This window comes from Gavia stellata, chromosome 4 (assembly GCF_030936135.1).
Source record: "Gavia stellata isolate bGavSte3 chromosome 4, bGavSte3.hap2, whole genome shotgun sequence".
NCBI classification, from domain to species: Eukaryota; Metazoa; Chordata; class Aves; order Gaviiformes; family Gaviidae; genus Gavia; species Gavia stellata.
The window spans coordinates 70,023,832-70,043,597 of NC_082597.1; the positions used below are offsets into that span (position 1 = coordinate 70,023,832).

At 38.4% G+C, this 19,766-nt stretch overlaps 1 protein-coding gene across 1 annotated transcript in view; it reads right to left on the reverse strand.

Moving 5' to 3' along the window:
* Window positions 1-19,766, reverse strand: part of MICAL3 (microtubule associated monooxygenase, calponin and LIM domain containing 3) — a 136,521-nt gene that overhangs the window by 76,115 nt on the left and 40,640 nt on the right. Inside the window, exons 12-21 of the mRNA XM_059816307.1 lie at window positions 19,221-19,368; window positions 18,224-18,420; window positions 17,195-17,307; window positions 16,662-16,724; window positions 15,764-15,937; window positions 14,565-14,657; window positions 9,074-9,169; window positions 6,844-6,900; window positions 4,877-4,981; window positions 2,226-2,333 (exon numbers count right to left, since the gene is read on the reverse strand). Coding sequence (XP_059672290.1) covers window positions 2,226-2,333; window positions 4,877-4,981; window positions 6,844-6,900; window positions 9,074-9,169; window positions 14,565-14,657; window positions 15,764-15,937; window positions 16,662-16,724; window positions 17,195-17,307; window positions 18,224-18,420; window positions 19,221-19,368 — 1,154 coding nt within the window. The remainder of the gene's footprint in view (window positions 1-2,225; window positions 2,334-4,876; window positions 4,982-6,843; window positions 6,901-9,073; window positions 9,170-14,564; window positions 14,658-15,763; window positions 15,938-16,661; window positions 16,725-17,194; window positions 17,308-18,223; window positions 18,421-19,220; window positions 19,369-19,766) is intronic.

A 19,766-nucleotide genomic window follows, 5' to 3' on the forward strand; every position in this document is an offset into this window, starting at 1 on the left:
ATGCTGATCACAACAGCGTATTTATATGCTTAGCAACTAGAAAGAATTCATTTATAGAGCATTCATAGAGCAGGGAGAAATCCTTAACTAAGGAAGTCAGTGATTCAAAATTATGAATTCTTCCAATGCTAAAAATACATAGAGGTTTATATGAAAAGAGATGCAAGGGCCTCATACAATGCATTAAAGCCATATCTGCATACATTTTGAACATATATTTGTTTAACTGTGAACACAGCTTTATGACTAGGCTTTTCTCCATCATGGGTATTGACTGACTCCATAATTTTGGACATCTAAAAACCCTCCAGTATTCCGAGAAATCTAGGCAGATTGGCTGTTACCTTAGATGGTACAAAATGAGCATTTGCAAGCCAAGTTCAGTCACTGCAGGAGCAGAGAAAGTGTTTTTCACAGCAAATACTTACAACAGTTGGCAATAATTACATGGTTAAGAAAACTACGTGGATACATCCCTGTTAGCTCAATCACACTGCAAACACCATGTATTTCACTCAGAGCAGCAAGGAGCACACCAAGCAATTCTCCTTTTTCAAACTAGTAAGCATTATAAATGTTTCTAGCTGGAGTCTCCTCAGCAAATGAAGGATCATCAGAGAGACACTCCAGCTTCTGGCAGGTGTAAAATACCAAGGATAACAGTATTCTGAAGGAAAGGACTAAAGTTGTATCTCAAAACCCCCTTTAGTCATATAGCAGAACTTGTTTGAAGCACATTAGTTATTTCCCACAACTAATAAAACAGCATACATTTCATACATGTGGTTATTAGCCCTTTAGAAATGTTTAAGACCTTCACATGTTCAGACATGAGAACAGCAGGAAGCATCACAAAAACTGAAATTCACCACAAAATGGGTGGTACTTTGGGGAAAAAGGTTTTGAAATTGGAATGCTCAGCCATCAGAGATTACTGATGCTATCGCTGAAGTCCTAATTCCTTAAGTTCCGTGCCACTGCAGAAATGAGGGTTTATTTCTACCCAGAAAGAACTTCTACCTGTCTACTGATTCCACCCCAAAATGCAGAGCACTCACAGTAATTATATCCGCAAGAAATAACACAATTTGTCTTTCAAAATTTTCCAGGTTACATATTCTTCCTTAGCTAATGTGTTCACACACATATATGCAGAGTCGCCTTTCAATATCATACCTCATATCTTATCAAATATTACATTTAAAATGGTGCCCACTGGAAAAATGTTCTTCCTTTCATTCAACATTGATCTTTAACTGGCAACCATAATCATTTGGCCAACAGTTTTCCATTTTCCTCTAAAAGAACAGTTGAGGCTTTTTAAGTTTTCTCAAAAGATAGTTCAAGCTTTTCCATGGGAAAAATTTTCTTTTAGCTGAGGCAGGTTTCCACTGAACAAGTTTTGATTTGAAAACTTCATTCAACCTTAATTGTGGATGCTTCAGGATCTTTAAAAATCTACCAGCACATATGAAGTTTCATGCTCAAAAAGTGATTATGCTAATCTTAACTCACAATATATTGGACTATTTGGTGTGGAAAATTTAGTAGCTGAATATTTTTATTTGGGGTTCTGTGTTTCCGATTTGTTTTGCTTTTCCCCCTGTACATCACATCTGGCCTAATACTGGGTCTTAAATGAAGCATTTTATCTTTCCTCCTATGGCCAAAAGCTTTCAAGATATACAAAGTTCTGCAAAATTTTCAAGAGTGGGCCAAGAATCCACTCCAGCTTAGGTCAAATCAAGTTCCTGGTGTTTATGTATGACAACTGCAACTAGTTCAAATTCCCAGTGATTTTTCAGAAAGCCAAAGTACTTTTTATTTCACACTGTCCATTAAACATATATACACAAACGCAGTCTGTAGTTTGGCCCAAGATCTCAACAAAAGCAGCAAGCAAAACAAGAAAGATTTACTGCAAAGTCAGAAGGACTACCAGTGCTCAAAAGAACTGATTTGAGAGCAAGATGTACCACAAGCTTTTCATTTACACCAAACTAAACATACTTCGTTTCAAACTGCTTTAAGGCTGACAATAACCAAGCTATGCCACAGGTTGCCTCTGGCTTCTCATTTGTGCATGAATATGCACAGACGTTGCATTCTGCAGGTGAAGCATTGCAAGCCTAGCCATCTCTTGTGGTGTGTCCTTGGCTGGTGGGACCAGGGTGCAGCAAGCGAACATAGCCGAGTGCACCTTGCAATGCTCAGGCTAATGCTACCTGTCGAAGAGAGTCAGATGAAGGTGAAGAAGGGCGATTAGAAGAACGGAGGCTAAGGGAGAGCTCCCACTGGTCAACAAAGAATCGTCGAGACGGTTCAGTCTCAGGCTAAAAAATAAAATAAAAATCAAAACAATCATACATGACTACAGAAGAAAGAGAGGAGCAAATAAAAAAAACCCTCAGGCCCTTCTGCCCACCATCAAAAAAAATTTCTTAAAGACTCTTGAAGGAAAACTTGGAGAAAAATGTCCAGTGTATCTTCACTTTCTCCCTAGTGAGGCAAAGTTATTCTTAATTTGCTCTTTATTAGGTTTTAAGTTATTTAGGGACATTTGGAATCAGTTACCTACTTCCACAGATGTCCAACCTCCTGTAACCCAACCAACTAAGCCACTGGCAAAGATCCCAAATCAATTTCCTCTGCCCCTCCTGTATCTCCCATTGTTCTGTATTACTGGCCCAAGGCACTAAGATCGTATTTCAGGCCATGTGAGACCTCTTCTATATTTTAACTATAGTAACCAAAAGCCTGCTCTCCTTGGGGATGGATGAGAAAGAAATTAACTTGTATGCATTAGCAGTAATTAGCAGCAAATTTCCAACCTAAAATTTACTGTAAGCAGATTGGAAACATCACACTAAAAAGAATGAAACAATACAAAACAATCTGCTGTTTTTGTTTATCAAATGGCTAACAATAAATCCCAAACTGAGAATCTGCATCCTTCTGAAACTGGTTCCTCATAGGAGAACCCAAAATTCGGTCTTTCAACATACTCCTTCTCATTATCTCTATGGCTGATTATGCCTATCTTCCAAGAAATACTTCACATAAATAGGAAAAAAAACAATAGCTGGAAGTATCAGACAAATAGCACTAGTAGAAACTGTGCATTCCTAGAAATTATAATCTGGAAAGAAAAATAATGCAAATTTCAAATAATTTACCCTCTTTTACAAGACAATTATGTTTTCCATTATAAAAAGGAAAAATAAATGTCATTTAACTGCATTATCCATGAAAACAGCTATTTCTAGCCACTTAGAATAGCCTAGCCTCAAGATTAAATCTACTGGATAAAATGCAAAATAGCTTGGCTTTCACAATTTCCCCAATTTAAAGAAATACAACTGTTTACTTTATACACAGCTTTTCTGTACTTAAGATCATCAACATGTAATCAAATTTCTTTTCTGAAAATGTCTGTCTTTGCTATGCTTTCTTCCTCTTACTATGCTATTTTTCTTGTTTTCTTTCCTTAAATCCCACATCATAATCTATCATTGCCTGCAGTGTTCCAACATCTGTTTCCTCTTTTTCCTCTCTGGCCTACCCACTTTATCCTTTCCTCTACTTTGTGTACTCCATCTCCTCTATATTTTCTCTCCTCCTTAATTCTGCACTGTACAGAAATTAGATTGTTTCAAAAATAATTTCTATCTTTGCATTGGAATGCTGTCAATCTTTTCCAACCACAAAATGAGCTTAAAAGTGCTAGAGAGCAACACAAAAGGTAGGAACAAGATGCTTTGGTCTAGATGTTAATTCCTCTATAATCATTTCAATTGAGTAAGGAAATGCACATGAGTATGCTGTCCTTGGATCATGCCCGAGATCTTCAGTTGTGTCACCCACTAACAAATGGATGTTAATATGTTTAAATTAGTCTTATTACCCAGTCTTTCATGGTTTCTTCTATGTCCCCAAATACTATCCCAAATCCAACCAAAGGTTCAGTATTCCTTCCTCAAGAACAGCTTCACTGATTTTAATTATCATCAAAGACAGCATCCCCAAAAGAATGGCAACGAAAAGTGACCTAAATGTTAGAAATTTCCTTTTGACATGGCTTGGAAAAGTTATGCCCACCAGCAAAAGTTCTGGGTCTGTTTATACTCCAGCCCAAGAAGAGTGCTTGATTTTGGATGGTTAACTCAAAACAATAAGTTATTAAAAAAACCACTTATGTAGATGGTGTTTTCCAAAAGCATCCTCCAGTTTGCAAAATGCTGTTGAAGATAACTGAAAACAGAGATGGGGCAAGCAGCTAGAAACTAAAGAAACCACTGTTCAAACTGGCATGCTCCCATATGCCAAAAACAACACACTGGAGAGAAAATAAAGCAGAAAACCAAACCAAAACAAAAGTGTACACTGGAATCAAAGAAAATCTGCACAAGCTGCCAACTCTACCATTGAAAATAAGTATACAGGAAGTATGGACACAAAAGTAGTACTTCAGAGCCAGGAATTATGCTTGGAAAATGCGAATGTTCTTGCTTCCAAAGCAAGTAAAATTTGAGAGCAACTGACTGGTAAATGACCACTGTGAGATGATTTGATCTGGAGTGCCACTGGTTTTCAGCATGTACTCTGAAGCTTGGAGGCTGTTTTTTACCTTATTGTTTACACTGCGTTTTGAGAAACAGAAGCATTGTCATTCATCAAACAAGCAGACAGTTAAGAACTGGCAAGTAGGATAAAACTACTACCCAAAATAGACTTGACCGTGTCTTTTTAACCACACGACTGTACAGCAACAGTCATCGTATTTTGGTGAATTTTTCTATCCCTCTGACCCCAGATGTCACCAGTACCCAGAATCCCATACTGATACAGGACACCAGATAGGCAGGGCTGTAGTCACCTGATGCCTCACTGCAGGTCTGGACTCCAGGAGGGCAGCCAGCTGACATGCCCTTTGCTCAACATTCTCAGGCACTTGGTCATCAGAAAATAAACGAGGAGATCTCTGTGAGATGAGGAAGGAGGGAGGAAGTAAGCAAACCAACAAAAAAGCCCCAAAAGGAATAGACACCAAAACGCCAGACAAAAGGTAAGACATTCACATGCAGAACAGTAAGAGGAGCTCCCATGTGAAGACTATTTTTGTTTCCAATAAATGGAAATCATTTATCTCCAATGTTTACTGTTCTAATGAAGTGCTAAGTTTTGACCCTCGAGACCAAGAAAAAACAGTTGAATTAGCCATTATTCACAACTCTCCTACCTAGGATTGCTGCAGCCAAAACCAAACAAGCGTGTGACCTCTCTCTCTGACATTACTACCAAAAAAAAAAAGTGGCTTTATCATGCACAAAGGAGCTTATTTGCCAACTTATTTCAGCATAGTTCTTGATTCTCAATTATTTCCTTTACATATCTAAACCTGCAAATACTTGTGCTTCTCAGATTTTGTGCACAGAAACACTTTTTTTAGGGTAATGTACTTCAGTTCTCATAAAGAATGAGTTTGTTTCCACTGGTATATGAAAAGTGAATGCTGTACTTAACAAAGAGAGGATGTTTAATGAGACTGGCTGGTTGAAACAAAGCACAGCAAAATCAAACTAACACAGAAGTTGCCAGTTTTACTTCTGCAACTTCACTACCCTACTTGTTCTTACTGCACCGTCATGTCAACACATCCCAGACACAATATATGACACCTCTGCTATTCTGGCCTTTCATATCAATAATCTTAGACTGTTGTGTGGTGTACTTAGTGACATGGAAAAAAGACCTGGCTTGTGGCCTGCTGTACAGGACAGGAGTATCACCTGCAATATCACACAGCCTTCAGCTAATTTGTTTGTAGAGTTCAGAAGTAAATGGACCAGAAACTACAAACGTGTTCGTGAAGAAACCTCAGGCTTGGTCTGTCAAGAATGCTAGGGTGCTCCTATGTATTGCTAACTGTCCTCCAAAGCAGAACAGAAAATTGGGTTCACAACCAATTTATGAGAAACACTTTTCCCATTCAAATGCATTAATAACTCTCTACTTTCAGCTGCTTTCAGTTCCACCTACTCCTTCCTACTAGATCATTTTCACTAAAACTAGGGCCTATTATAAAGCTGTGGGCTTCTGCGTCACTACAGACACACGCTTATTCATTTTCTACTGTCTGTCAGAAAACTTTCGGCCCACAAGAGTCTTTTGTTAGAACACATTCTAAAAGTTGCAACAGTTTTATAGCTGGCTACCACTTATGACTTAATTCATTCAAAGCCTTTACTGGAATGTCAATTAATTTGTCAATATGAATGCAAATCAACCAATTCTTCTGAGTGCCTATCTTTTCTTTTCCCATGCTTCCGTATAATACTGAGCCATTCGGACAGACCGTTGAATATTTCATTGTTAAGAAGGCTTCAAAATCACTATGCTAAATAATGCCTCTTCGTTTTTACTTTTAATTTGGTCTGTAGGAGGCAGGATGGAATGACAATTGTTTAACCATCCAGAAAGCAAGCAGTGGAAACAATGCAACCATGTTTGCATGAATTAGCACAAAACGTAACTTCTTGTTCTGCAACAGCCACAGCATACTTCAATAAAGAGGTGTAAGAGAAAAAGAATGTGAAGAGCTTAAGTGCTAGACCTATGGCAAAATAAAAGCATATAGCAAACTGTTGATGAAGGCTTGTTATGCATTTATGTGGGTATCACACAGAAGTAATCACTCCTAATTGACTCTCAGCAGTTCCAGCGTGTTAACGGCAGCATTAGGATAAGTGTGTTTCACTACCCAGTACATTTGCTCTCTGTATTACACGCATCCACCACAGCCTTGTGTCATCAGCATCCATGCCATTTGTTCATGCTCTTTACCCTTTCCTGTCTGGGACTCTGCTCCCCAGGATAGTCGGCACCAGGCTCCCTGTTTGTCTGCAGGCAAAAATTATGAGCTTAATAACAACCACAGGCCAACTTCCTAGTCAAAACACACTTCATCTGATTTTTTTAGGATGCAGATAGAAAAGAGGCCATAATGATAGCAGAACAGTTTATTAAGAAGAATATTCTAAAACTGGCAATAATAACTTAGATCCTGTAGGGAAAAAATTCAAAAAACAGTCCATATAGACCTAAACAACAATATAGTACCACAATATAATGAAATCAGTATGATAAAGATGGTAAGACACTCAGTATAACTCATACTGTGATGTTAGATCAAAGGAAGGAAATGGAAAGTTTAAAAAGAAGTGGCAGAATGAATGCGTTAGAAGCGCAGAAGTACAGGTTTTAAAAGACATCAGTGTAACAAGGACATAGATCCATCTCACTCACTATGAGGCCTGGGCCAAGACAATTTTAGGAAAAATCATTCTTAAGGAAAAAAGAATGTCTTCAAAAGCAGACCCCTCTCCATTGAGTCTAACAGATCAATTCTGTAGCACAGGGGGTAAAAATTCCTCAGAGTTAAAAGGAGGAAGCCAAAATTTTTTAATTATTATTTGTTTCAGCAAGAAGACGTGTAAAAAAAGTTTCCTACAGGACACAACATAGAAAATGGTCAAAGTACACTTAGACCAAGCAGTAGTTGGCTCTCTTGACTAAACTGCAGGCAACCAAAAAGACACAGGACAAACAAACACTTGGAGAAGCTAGGGAGGGAAAATACAGAGCTAAGGGGTCCTTAGTGACTGAAAGCCAATTTCCCTATATGGAAAATGATTAAAAAGTAAAATTCAGCATTTAACTGCCTTAGTTTCTCTACCTGTAAACTTGGGGAAAACCTTTCTTCTCTCATAAAATCTATCTGTCAAAATTGTCAAAGGATGTTGACAAGGCAGCGGCAGCTAGCTATCACATCATCTGATATTATACTCAATTCGGTTTAAATGTGGGTTTTGCTAATAAAAAGGGCTTTCCCCACCCATTCTACCTAGATGTCCATTCCTGTACCCTTTCTTGCACCATGCTATCCACAGTGTGCCAGAAAACTAATCACTTTTTTGTTAGGACAGTTTTAAATCACATCAGTAAGCAGACCTGACCTATCTTGCAGATGCAGACACGAGAGAGGCAGCGGAGAATCTGTGCTCCAGAGGCTGACAACAATTAGACCAAATTAAATGTAACATGTAACAACACTCTGAGAAATCACAGCAATAAGGCAATTCAAACTTTATGTCCAAGCATAAGTCTTGTCTACTCTGCTAAAAGGTAACATGCCTTTACAGAGTTTATAGGCATACAAGTGTTCAGCAAAGAAACATTTTCCACCTATGGGGAAATTTATTGGTACAATTCCTATTTAAAGTTACGGGAGGTCTACGGAACTGCAGTTGCCTTTTTACCACCTCAAGGTTAGTTCAAGATTGATCAGGGAGGAGTGGAATTTATTACTACAGTAGGAAAGTGAAACAAAAATCTTATTTTAAGATACAACTCAAAGAAGCACAATTACTGCATACAACAAGACACAAATATTAAAGGATTTCAGGTAATATTTAACCAGAAGGACAACAAACACATGTGCAGAAACATCTGGATGCACATTTATACACTCTTCAGAACAGTTCTCACTGCTCCAAATTCAAACTCAGACAGACTGAACACAAACTCTTGTGAGACAAAGGCTTGGGTGAAACAGAAAGACCACATTGGACATGTGCAGGCCACTACAACGCTCTAAAAAGGCACTTCATACAAGTAATCCTGAAAGAGTTTCATGAATTCAAGGGCAAATTTTCATTCACACTTGTTAAATGAAGGGTGGAGATGGAGCAAAGTTGCATTTTCTTTCCCTGCACTACTCCAAACATTTAATTTCTATTTTGCTGCAACTCAAAACTGGAAAAGGCTACTGTAATTACAAATTACCCTACAGTAAAATCTTGGAGTCTCCAGTGCATCAAATTATCATCATAATCATACTTCTGGTGAGCTAACGTCAACCTGTGTTTCTAATCTAAGAGGCTGAAGAAGCCCTATCGCCATCTGAAAAAAGAAAATTGGAAATGCATTTGTAAATGGGATATCCAGTAACTGATCTAGTCACTTGCACAAGCAGTAATGAAGAGAGAGGGACAGAGCATGCAGAGGGAATCACCTGCTGCCTAGGGTACGGTGGAGAGGAAGGTGGAGTGGAAGAAGAGAGCATGATCACTTTTTTAGGGCAGGTCCGAGAACGTTCCTTATTCCTCAGCTTTTTTTAAAACAGAAAAAGAAAAAAAAAATCATAATAATGGTAGAAAAGAGATAACATTACCATTGGCTTTGGTGAGACAGGCCAGCACACATGAACTGAGATTGTGATCCTAAGCTCACACCTCTCACGAACGACCTAAAGCCACATTTTATCTGAAGCTGAAAGACCGAAGTTTTTCACCCACAGCCACACGATCACATGTCCATTTGACAAATACTTCTAGGGGCAGCCAACATGTACTTATATCAATCATCAGTTGAGTTTCTGACTGAAGGTCTTCTAATCAGTGAAAGGTATGACTTGGAACTCTCCATAGCACAGATGGACTGCTCTCTTTGCTTCATGAAAAATTACTTATTAGCGTGCCTTGCAATGTTTAAAGATATCCATCCTGTTGACCTAATTACTCTTGCTTGCAGTTCATTAGCAATACAACTCAAGTCACAGTGTTCTGTTCTGAGTTTCAGATCCCTCCTCTTTAACTTACAGATACTAAACCATCTCAGGCAAGTTAAACTGTACTCTGCCATTCTACTAGAACAGAAATGCAACTGTTTTATAGCTAAAATGTAGCCATATCTCCACAATGCACACACATGTCCTCATTTTAACATGCCAGAAAACATGCCTTTCTAGTTCTGTACCTTCTTACTATGTACAGTCTTTTCTACATCACTTCTTGATTATTAATGTACCTTCTGCCTGATTTTTCCTTTTGAGTTCTCACCAGAGCATATATGGAAATTGTTGCACTGCAAAAAAAATGGTGTTTATCCAAAGACACTGTTAGATAGCCTCCAAAGAAACAGCATGCTGTTTAAAGATATTACAGATGTTCCTTACTGCCCTTACAGCTGAGCTGGCGCTAACATCTGTTTGGGTGTTCTCTTCCCTTTTGGGGAGGGGGGCGGAAAAATCAGAAAAATAAACTCTTCTAATTCAAACAGATGCTACAAGCAGCTTAAAGTAAAGCACATGACTTTGCACTGAAGTGGATGAGGAACATTTATATGCTGTTTCAAAAGGCTCAGCTGTGAAGTCACTAATTTCTAGCTGAAAGGGCGATAACATTTTCAACCACTACAGCTGTTCATGGACTTTCATCTGACCATGGCAGAGTTTGCATTTCAAATTTCAACATTTTCACAGACTTGTGTATTTTTCCATGGCAGATCTCAGACTATAACATTGTATAGGTATATGAAGTATATGTTCAGGATGCATTTCTGAGCACGCAAAGACAAAGATGGCTATAGGAAAGAGGAAAGATATATCAACAGATTTAAAAAGAAATTAAGTAGGAAAAACAATATTTCTAGAAATCATTGGTGTCGTTAAGTTCTCTTCTGTTAAGATTTCAGCTCCTGCTGACTGTGATCATCTCAGTTAGTCATCGTATATCTTCAAAAACCACAGTTCCAACAGAATTACTGAAAAGAGTTTGTATTGCTGCACCTTTATCACATTTCAGGGGACCATCTCAAAAGAAAAAGCATCAGACCCCCAGAGGCAGAAAAGATTTGCAGCAAGACATGTGATCTCCATCTTATAAGCATCTTTGCACACATCAGTGATTTAAGCTTATGTGTTACACACATACCTTGTTGCTGTTAGGAGACCTATGAAAGTATATCAGAAAACTGCTGAAGGCCATAAGCTGAGAGTCTGGAAAGCCAGGACAAAATTCAGTTTAAAAGGCTCGTCTCCCATGCCATACCCAGACAGTCAGATCCTCTTCTGGATAGGCCACATGGCTTTTCAATGGCTTCATCATCCCTGATGAGATGCTCTTTCCCAAAAGCAGCCAAAATGGCTTGGAAAGCAATAGAACACACGATGGAAGATGTTTTTATACAAGTAGGCGCTCATTTGAGGAGATGAACCACCACACCATGAAACACAATCGGGTTTTTTTAGGAGATAGTACCATCACATAAAAAAATACACATATTAGACTGTGCATGTACACTTAACAGTATCTTCATGTATTACTAGCTGCTGCTGAGGTGCTCACAATAGCACAAACCCAGTTTTGACAACACAGATCAACACCCTCAAAGTGTAGCTCAATAAAGCAAGCTTTGTAATCCAAATTCATGAGGAAAATGCAGGCCACACAGAATGCTGCGAGCAGCAGACTGGTGAGGTTTTTAACCTGCTTGATCTTTTGAAGGTTTTCCCTTTCCAAGAGAGATAGCATTAAAGGTCTTGTGATGAAAGTAAAAACTGATTCAGAACAGATTCTGCCAGCATTTCACTCTTTCTAAGGAATCCTGTCTTAGCAAGCCACGCCTACCCCACCTGTACAACAGACACAAAGACAGTCTTCCTTACAAACTCATTGAAACTGCTGGCCTTGTAACTCTTAACTCCAGGGCAAAGCAAGATCCTAGACTTAAACTGACAAGGAAGTACAGCTACGTCAGTCCATCTGACAGACACTAGCAGGCAACAGCCCAAGGCAGATGTAAATTTTCCATCAAAACTGGGTCTCCAACCCAGACCACATCCTTTGCAACTGTGTGGTTTCTCCCCTGCAAACACTCATGCTTTTGCAGTATACTCTCCTCTTCCATGCAGTCCCAAGACACAGGACCAAACCTATCAAACACAAGACACAAGACTTTCCTTCTCCCAAAGACCCCTGAGCACCTCAACTTCATTCTGCCTACTGGCAAGAACATTAGACAACTTGTGGCTTCCCTGAATAACACGTCACCACTTTGTCCCCTTAGGACCTGCTTTGCTCCTTTTGAAAGGACTCTTCAGTAGAACGTATTTGCTATGTGGTATATCTTATATGCAGTCACTGACACTTGTGCCAAACAAGACAACACTTTCCCACAGCTTCATGAACAGCTCTTTCCAGTAAACATACATCCTCCTTAAAAAGCTTGTCAGGAGCAATACTAATCCTTTACAGTATCTCCAGTAACATGCACTGGTACCCTGCACCAACTCCACTGTTGGTTATCAGTGGCCCAGGAAATAGCTTTGTAGCTAGAGTGCCCAGTGTCACAGTAGAAAGCCATTTCAGTACCATAGTAACACACAGTCTCACAGCTATCAGATTCTGCCTGCCTAAGCAACCAGAATTAGGAATCTCCGCAGCCAGCTGAAGCACTGCCTCAGCAACAACTTCCTGCAGGATGGATTTCTGTCCAAGCTTGGCAAAGCTGGCTGCTTCGCTCAGTGGATGGCTTCCTGCCTCAGTTGAGAATAAATGATTCTATATACTCCCATACCTTTTGAGTTAAGACAACTGATGTTCTTCATTTCCCCAGGCAAGTAATAAAGAACCTTTGGAATAGGGACCATATCAATTGTTTCTTTGACCCTACTGTATCCTGCAGATTTTGCATCCTTGAGACCCAGTTTTATTCTTCTCCATTTCAACTGTCAGAAGAAAAGCACTGCAAAATCCAGCATGAAACCTGGAACCAAAAACCAACCATCTTCTGTTGACACAGTAAAGCCTGTCAAGGAACGATCATCTCCAGCTGTAACCTTGAGAGGGGAACCATCCACACAAGGCAATCAATGTCAGTGTTGAATAAAACAGCGTAAGTCCTCTGAAAGTACAATTGCTACAGAAAGATTTTTCAAAGATCTGCCTCACATTGCTGCCTATATGGAGATGCTATCAATGTTAAGGGAGATCAGAAGGATTTCCCCCCTCCTCCCCCCCTTTTTTTTTTTTTTAAAAAAAATCATGTAGTGCAAGCAAAATCAAGAACAAAAACAACGACGAACTGCTCTCTAGCGAGGAGAAAATCCTCCTCATAAAAGCAGGAAGCAAAAGTTTGTCCTTTTTTTGATCAATTACAAAAGGATGGCAATAAGAACTTTTGTGTTTCACCATGAAGGCTTAATTATAAAACCTTCATAAGGTTTCAATAGCAGGTTCAAATACAAATCTTAAGGCTGCAGGGATGTGATCTTCTCCAAGTGCTAAAACACCAATCTTCATCCTTCTGAACTGAGATTAACTGGACTGCATTGGTTGTCTTCCTTTGTTTTTGTGGGATAACATAAGCAGTGCTCATCAACTCACTTAATATTGTACAGCCATATTATGCTCTTCTGCATCAGTTCTTTGGGTTCTCCTGCTTTAGGCTGGGAAGTATTCTTAAAAAATGAAATTTGCCTTAGTCATGGATGATGTGTATCCACCTGAAAGTGCTCATTAGTCTATAAAGAAGATTTTGATGAGACAGAAGGTAGAAGAAAAAACACTGAGTCAGAAAACCTAAACATAATGTTGACATATTTTTAAGACTCTCTTGACAGTCCTATTGACAAGTCCCCTGGTTTAGGTCTTCTTTCTTGGAGAGAAGTCTTCTAGCTCATGACACTGGTCATGACATGCAGCACTAATTGTGTTGAATGCCTTGAACATGAAGTTCACCATGAATCCATAAACATGCAGAACAGTGAATTTCCAAATTAGTGTCATCTTCTTTCTCTTGACTCTAAAGTATGCTCTGATTAAACTGCAACCAGAAAGAAGCAGATGTTTCTCCAAATTATGGCTGCCAGAAAAACGTATCTCAGCAGTCTCAGAAACATGAGGAGGCCATTTGCACAGGGAAACAGTGGAAGCAGAGGAAGCCAGTGAGATAAGTATCCCTGTCTGCCTGAAAAGATTGTCTGTCACAAGCCTTGCTTTTGAAAGTGCACTGCTGAAAGAAAAACACCAGCAATGACACTGGGCCAAAACACATGAGAGAAAATAAAATTTGATACCTGCTGATGTTTCTGCTGTTGATCCCTATTCTGACCCCCTCTGTGGCAGAAAACCTAAAATTTACTTAACTCACACTAATACAGGAATCTGCAATGCAATGAATGTGAGAAGTTGGCGAGGACAGCTACGTTTGTCATAGAGAAAAGGAAACCACAGTAAAGTCTCCTGTAACCACAGAAGACACAAGATTCCACATGTGAATAGCAAAACTGGTAAGCGATTTTACTATTTATACCAAGGAAGAGCTTTAATATCATAGATAGCAAGACACGTTTAACCCCATTGGTTACAATAATTGCTTACCTATTTTCAATTTTTTTCTAACCGAAAAATCTAGAAATACTCGGATGATACAATGTCTACTCTAGGTTGCATCTGTAGGCAAGGTTTCTGCCAAAATATCCACTGAAACCCTAGGAAGTTGAAACTAGCATAAGCGGGCAGGGAAAATTTGACTAAGTCCTTTTGAAACATTAAACTATGCATCATTACCAAAGGCAGATGTTGATTTTATTCGTTAATAGTTAAATTATTTAAAATAATGGACTCACACAAGGTGCTAGAAAGGGACTGGTTTAAAAACAGGACAGTGACAGCTGGTGTTGGGTGCAAGCAATGCATTGTATTCATAATTAGTTTTGTTACCTGTTTCCACTGGGGTATGGGAGCAAGACGGCCTTGCTCTCGTCTGCTGGATGGTTGGTTGTGAACACGCTCTTGATAAGGCAAAACAGGTTGCTGCAGGCAGTTTGTAGGGAAAGTGAGTTGGGACCAAGGAAGAAAGATAAAATAATAAAGGAAACTCAAAGAAAGCCAAAGGAATGAGATACAGAATAAGACAGACAAACATTTAAGAAAAAAAAATAGGGTAGGGGAGAATTCATTTAGCAAGTAAAATATAAAAAGGGAAAAAACATCCAAAAATGGGAAACTATATATGTTTTTGGACCTTCCCTTTATTTTCATTGTTCCTTCAAATCATCCTGGTTATTCCAGCCAATATATAGTGGCTGAGGAAACATCTGATTGGTAAAGAGGCGGATAAACGTCACCAGTTTTGAGATTATGTTATACTACTAACACTGGTGTGCAGTGTAGCATAGACATACTTGACACAGCTTTAAAGCAGCTAGGTCAGGTCCCACTCACAATGTGGCCATGGCAGCATAGAGCTTGGCACAAGCTATGAAGACAGACTATGCAGCAGTTCAAGAACTCAGGCACTTAAACCATACTGAGCCTTATACTGCTGACACTGCACTGCTAGCAGTAGCTTGAAGTGACTCAATCTAATTTCAAAGACAAACACTCTGCAAGTTGCAGTAGTTCAGATTCCATCCTGAAAAACCAGCAGTCATCAGGAAGCCTCACTTGGAATGACACAAATATTCTGATTGCAAAGAAACTCCCAGGCATTTATCTGCTGCACTTACACACACACAAAACTTAATCACAGTTCACAAGAACAAACAGATATAACCTGACATGAAAAAGTTAAAATCAGAAATTAAATGACAGTTCTTAAACATTAGAAATGGGATGTTCCTGGAATGCTTTTCAACAGCCATAGTGGTTATAAAAGAAAATTGCCGGTAAGATGTTTTTGAAAGAGATTATGTAACATAATACAGGCAATAACAGGGAAGTTTTTATTAGGACTTTTATTAGGAAGTTCTTCTCTATCCCATACTCCTAAATTTAAAATTTTTCTCTTTTGAGTAAGCTTCACTCTTCCCTAGGAGAGCCTAGGGCACCACTAGCATCCCGTTTCAAGGAATGCATGTTATTTTTCATGATTTTCCTCCATAATCCCAAAATAAAGGGGTTTATTATCCATCTCCTACCTGTCTTCGTAAGCTTGAGGACTGCACTGGTGCGTTCTCCTCAAACTTGGCCAGTAGCTGGGTTGCCATAGACTTGACTTTGTTCTGATTCCCAATGGCAGCATCAATTCTCCTCTCTGTCAAGGCGCTCACCAGTGTGGGCCTTTCTTCTCTGTAGCTTCGTGGGATGTCCTCCTAACAATCAGCGATATCAAAATTTAACAAGATGCAACTGGATCACCTTTTCCTCTCTACCGCTTTGCTGTGATAGGTTTCTAACACTGTCAAAACCAAATCTACTAGTCTGCACTTGACAGCTCACATTTTAATTTCCTTTGGCATGTCGTCAAAAGTTATGTCAAACTTGACTTATCTTTTCAATCTTATTTGATACTACCAGAGAGACCACAGTTGAAACACTCCTATGAATCCACTGACACAAAGCAAAGGTCTATCTTCAAACCTTCACTGACAACTCAAAGCAATAAATTTTAACTCACTTGTACCTATTTGGCTATAAACATTTCAAGTGAAGGAGTGCCTCATGGGGCATACTAGAAATGTATACTTTTTGCACTAACCAAGACTAAAGTTTAAATATGAATGGCAATTCTGACTATACTGCATGACTTTATGAAGTCAAAGTTTTATTCTTGGTGTCCTCATTAAATCAAAGTAAATTGCAGTAAAAATAGAATATGAGGAAACTGCAACATTTCATTTGTTGTGTACTATTCTTTCATAAGCATCAGTAAAATATTTGCACTATAGCTACGACAAAGCGTAACCTCTGAAGAATAATTAATTTTTATCTAAAAAACCTCCAAAAGTTATATAAACCCTGTCTGGATATAGAAAACAAAAAGACTGAAGTGGGAACAAGGAACCTACCACATGTTTTCCTCCCTGTAATACTTACATCCTCAGATTGGCTGGTTTTTCTCCTCTTTCCTGCACCATCCAGTTCCTTTTCTTTTTTGTCCTGAAAATGGAAGGAGGAGGGGAAAAAAAACAAAGATAAGGACTCTCATACCTTTCTGGCCTGAGATAAATGTCATCAGTGCACTTAAACAAGCTTTGCAACAGAACTTATTAATTCTCTGGGCTCATTCTCCACTTGTTTAAGGGGATTCTTACATTCCAATTGGACATTCTTCAACACTTTCAACTAATTGGAACTTGAGCAACCTGTTAATGTTCCAATACAAAATACATCCCCAAATACTACCACAAGGCTAGGATTTTAAGACTGAAATATGCCACTAATTGAAAGTACATATTACGGATGTAATTCTGCAGTTATAAATGTCATGTATTGTCCCATGCCAAGAGCTGATGAACACGTAGTCTTTTGTAAACACATAGCAGATACACACACATAAATTTTTAGTACCACCTACTTGGACAGCAGCCGAACAGACACAAGTGTAATCAAGACTGTGATATGGTTACCTTTGGAGTGCGTTTCCGAGAGATGCTTTGTCCCAGTTTACTGAGAAAAGAGATGGGCGATTTGGTACTGGCAATTAGGGCAGCTTTTTCTTCTGCATTCAGGTCCAGACTATCTGTTAGCAAAAACAGGTAGGATAAGGGAATGCCAAGAAATTATTTCTGTGGTGCTATTATTTAACACACAACTGAAGGACTCTTTTTTTTTTTTTTTTTTTTTAAACACAACACATTTTTATTAAATTCTGTGTACAAAATTATTGTAATGTCCAGAATGAATACCCTTCTCAGCTACTCCACTTTTTCATTTTGCCAAAATCAATTCTTCTTTCAGGAGACAAACTGTGTTTATTTACTCTATTTACTTTCATATTTAAAGAGCATCATGATCATCAGTATTCTTAAGAAGAGTTCAGAGTCTTGGAAATAATACCTGATACACACTATATTTTAAAAGGCTATTAAACACAATTTTTATTCCCACCAGAGTGATAGACTTGAATTAAGATTATCAGTAATAAAGAAACAGCTATAACAACATTATTAATATTTAAAGGTAGGCCATATTGATTTGTGTTAGGTAATTAAATCTTTCAATTCTAATAAAAGATCTTTCATTCCTCCTTGCTCTGAAGTTACTCTTACCATTCACTGATGGTAAATAGATATAAAACTTGGCCAGTGTTTTGAAATTACCTACTAAACAACTACTAGCAAGGCATCTCACATTAGCCAAGACAGATGAACCCCTAATAATAACAAGAAAGCAGAAAAGTTATCTAGTAGTGCTGAAGTGAGTTTAGAACTTCTGAGGATATTATTTTGAGAACATTATTTTGTATTAACTCGGTTTTTTTGCTCCTGATGCTGCTAACATGGTCTTTATCAGCACCAATAACAAGTCAACTTTTGTAATGTAAAGTTAGTGAGTGACTAGTATGAGCTTATGCAGAAGAAGCACAAAGACAACTGAAGCACACATATTCATCCTGAAGCTGTCTAAATCTGAGACACCTGCCCCAAACTCCTTACCGCTAGAGGGGATGGTGTCTTTAAACATCTCGTAGAACTGTGTGAGGTACATCACCATCGACAGTTTATCTGGCTCTCCAACAGATGCCATTTCCTTTCCAGTCATAATGGGAGATATTCCAAACTCTTTTTCAGCAATGTCAAAGGCCAGCTGGTTATTCTTCTCCACATTGTGCTCATCCAAAGAATCAAAGTCTCTGCAAAGGGCAGAAAGATAGCATGCACTGAATCAAGTAGAAAACAATCTTCTGAAAGAACTCAAGGATCCAACTCCTTTTTTTTCCCTCCACTATCTCTCAAATTTATTTGCCAGCATCCTTTTTGTACTCCAGAGTTGATGCTACTTAATTACGGCGAACTTTGGCTCAAATGTATTCTTTTTTTCATTTTTCGCTCCTCCTCCAAACCCAGATTTTTCTTCTTAAAAACTTTATTATCCTCTGAAATACATCTTTGCTTCCTCCTTTGCTGGACGACTGTACTGTTTTCCCCTACGTAAAATCTTTTGTGTGCTTAGAACTAAATTAAGTCCTCACTTTGGTCCCCTTTTTTCTTGACTGATCCATATTTTAGTTCTGCTGGCTTTTCCCAAAACTTGTAAAACTACATAAAAACCTATATAAAAAGCTATAGCTTGTAGAGAGTTATATAAACCATTTTAAAAGCTATTTGAACTCTCCACAAGCTATATAGCTATTAAACAGAGTAGCTCAGGTTAACTCGAGTACACCAATAGGGAAGTAATTTGAAGCTTAATTCTGTCAAATCATCCAGAAGGGAAAATGACAACACATTTATCTTCATATTCATCAAGCTATTATGACCTTCCACTCTGCTGGTGAATCACCATACGTTAGCTTCTATCAAGTTTAATTGAATTCATTTCAATCTATTTCTCCATAAGTCACAAATGCATTGCCTCAGTCTCCATACTATCAGTTCTAAATATCACTAGCATTCTGCTCTTCCCAGTTATTCAAAACAGCCAGTTACTCACATTAAGTCTGGACGGTATCTGTGGATAATGGCACACAAAGCTAGGCCACTTTTCCATGACATCGTGAGATCTGTCACATTTACACCAGCATATCCATCAGTCTGCCTCTGACACCAGCTGAGCAATTTACTAGAACGAGCTACAGACTCTGTAAGAAATCACATTTTTAAGTAGTAATGTACATCTCTCATGAATTCCAAAACCAACATAAAACCCATGAATTAACAAATAAAACCTTCATGTAAGCCACAAGCTCCTTCTACAATGAGCAATACAGGACAGAATTCTTATTTTTTTATAAAAAAGACTATCTTATCTATTTTAGATCCAAGACAGGATTTTTAATTTGCTAAAAAGTTATTATCTAAGTTATAACTTACCAGGCTTTTCACCCTAGCCCTTGTAAAAGAGCCCCAGGAATTATGAAACAGTCACAAAGACTTGTTTTAAATATGATCAAAAGGATACACGGTAGCACAAACGCTCTCTAAAGCCCAGCCATACTATTTCTAATGGAAAAACTACAAATGTACTTCTGCAGCTTTT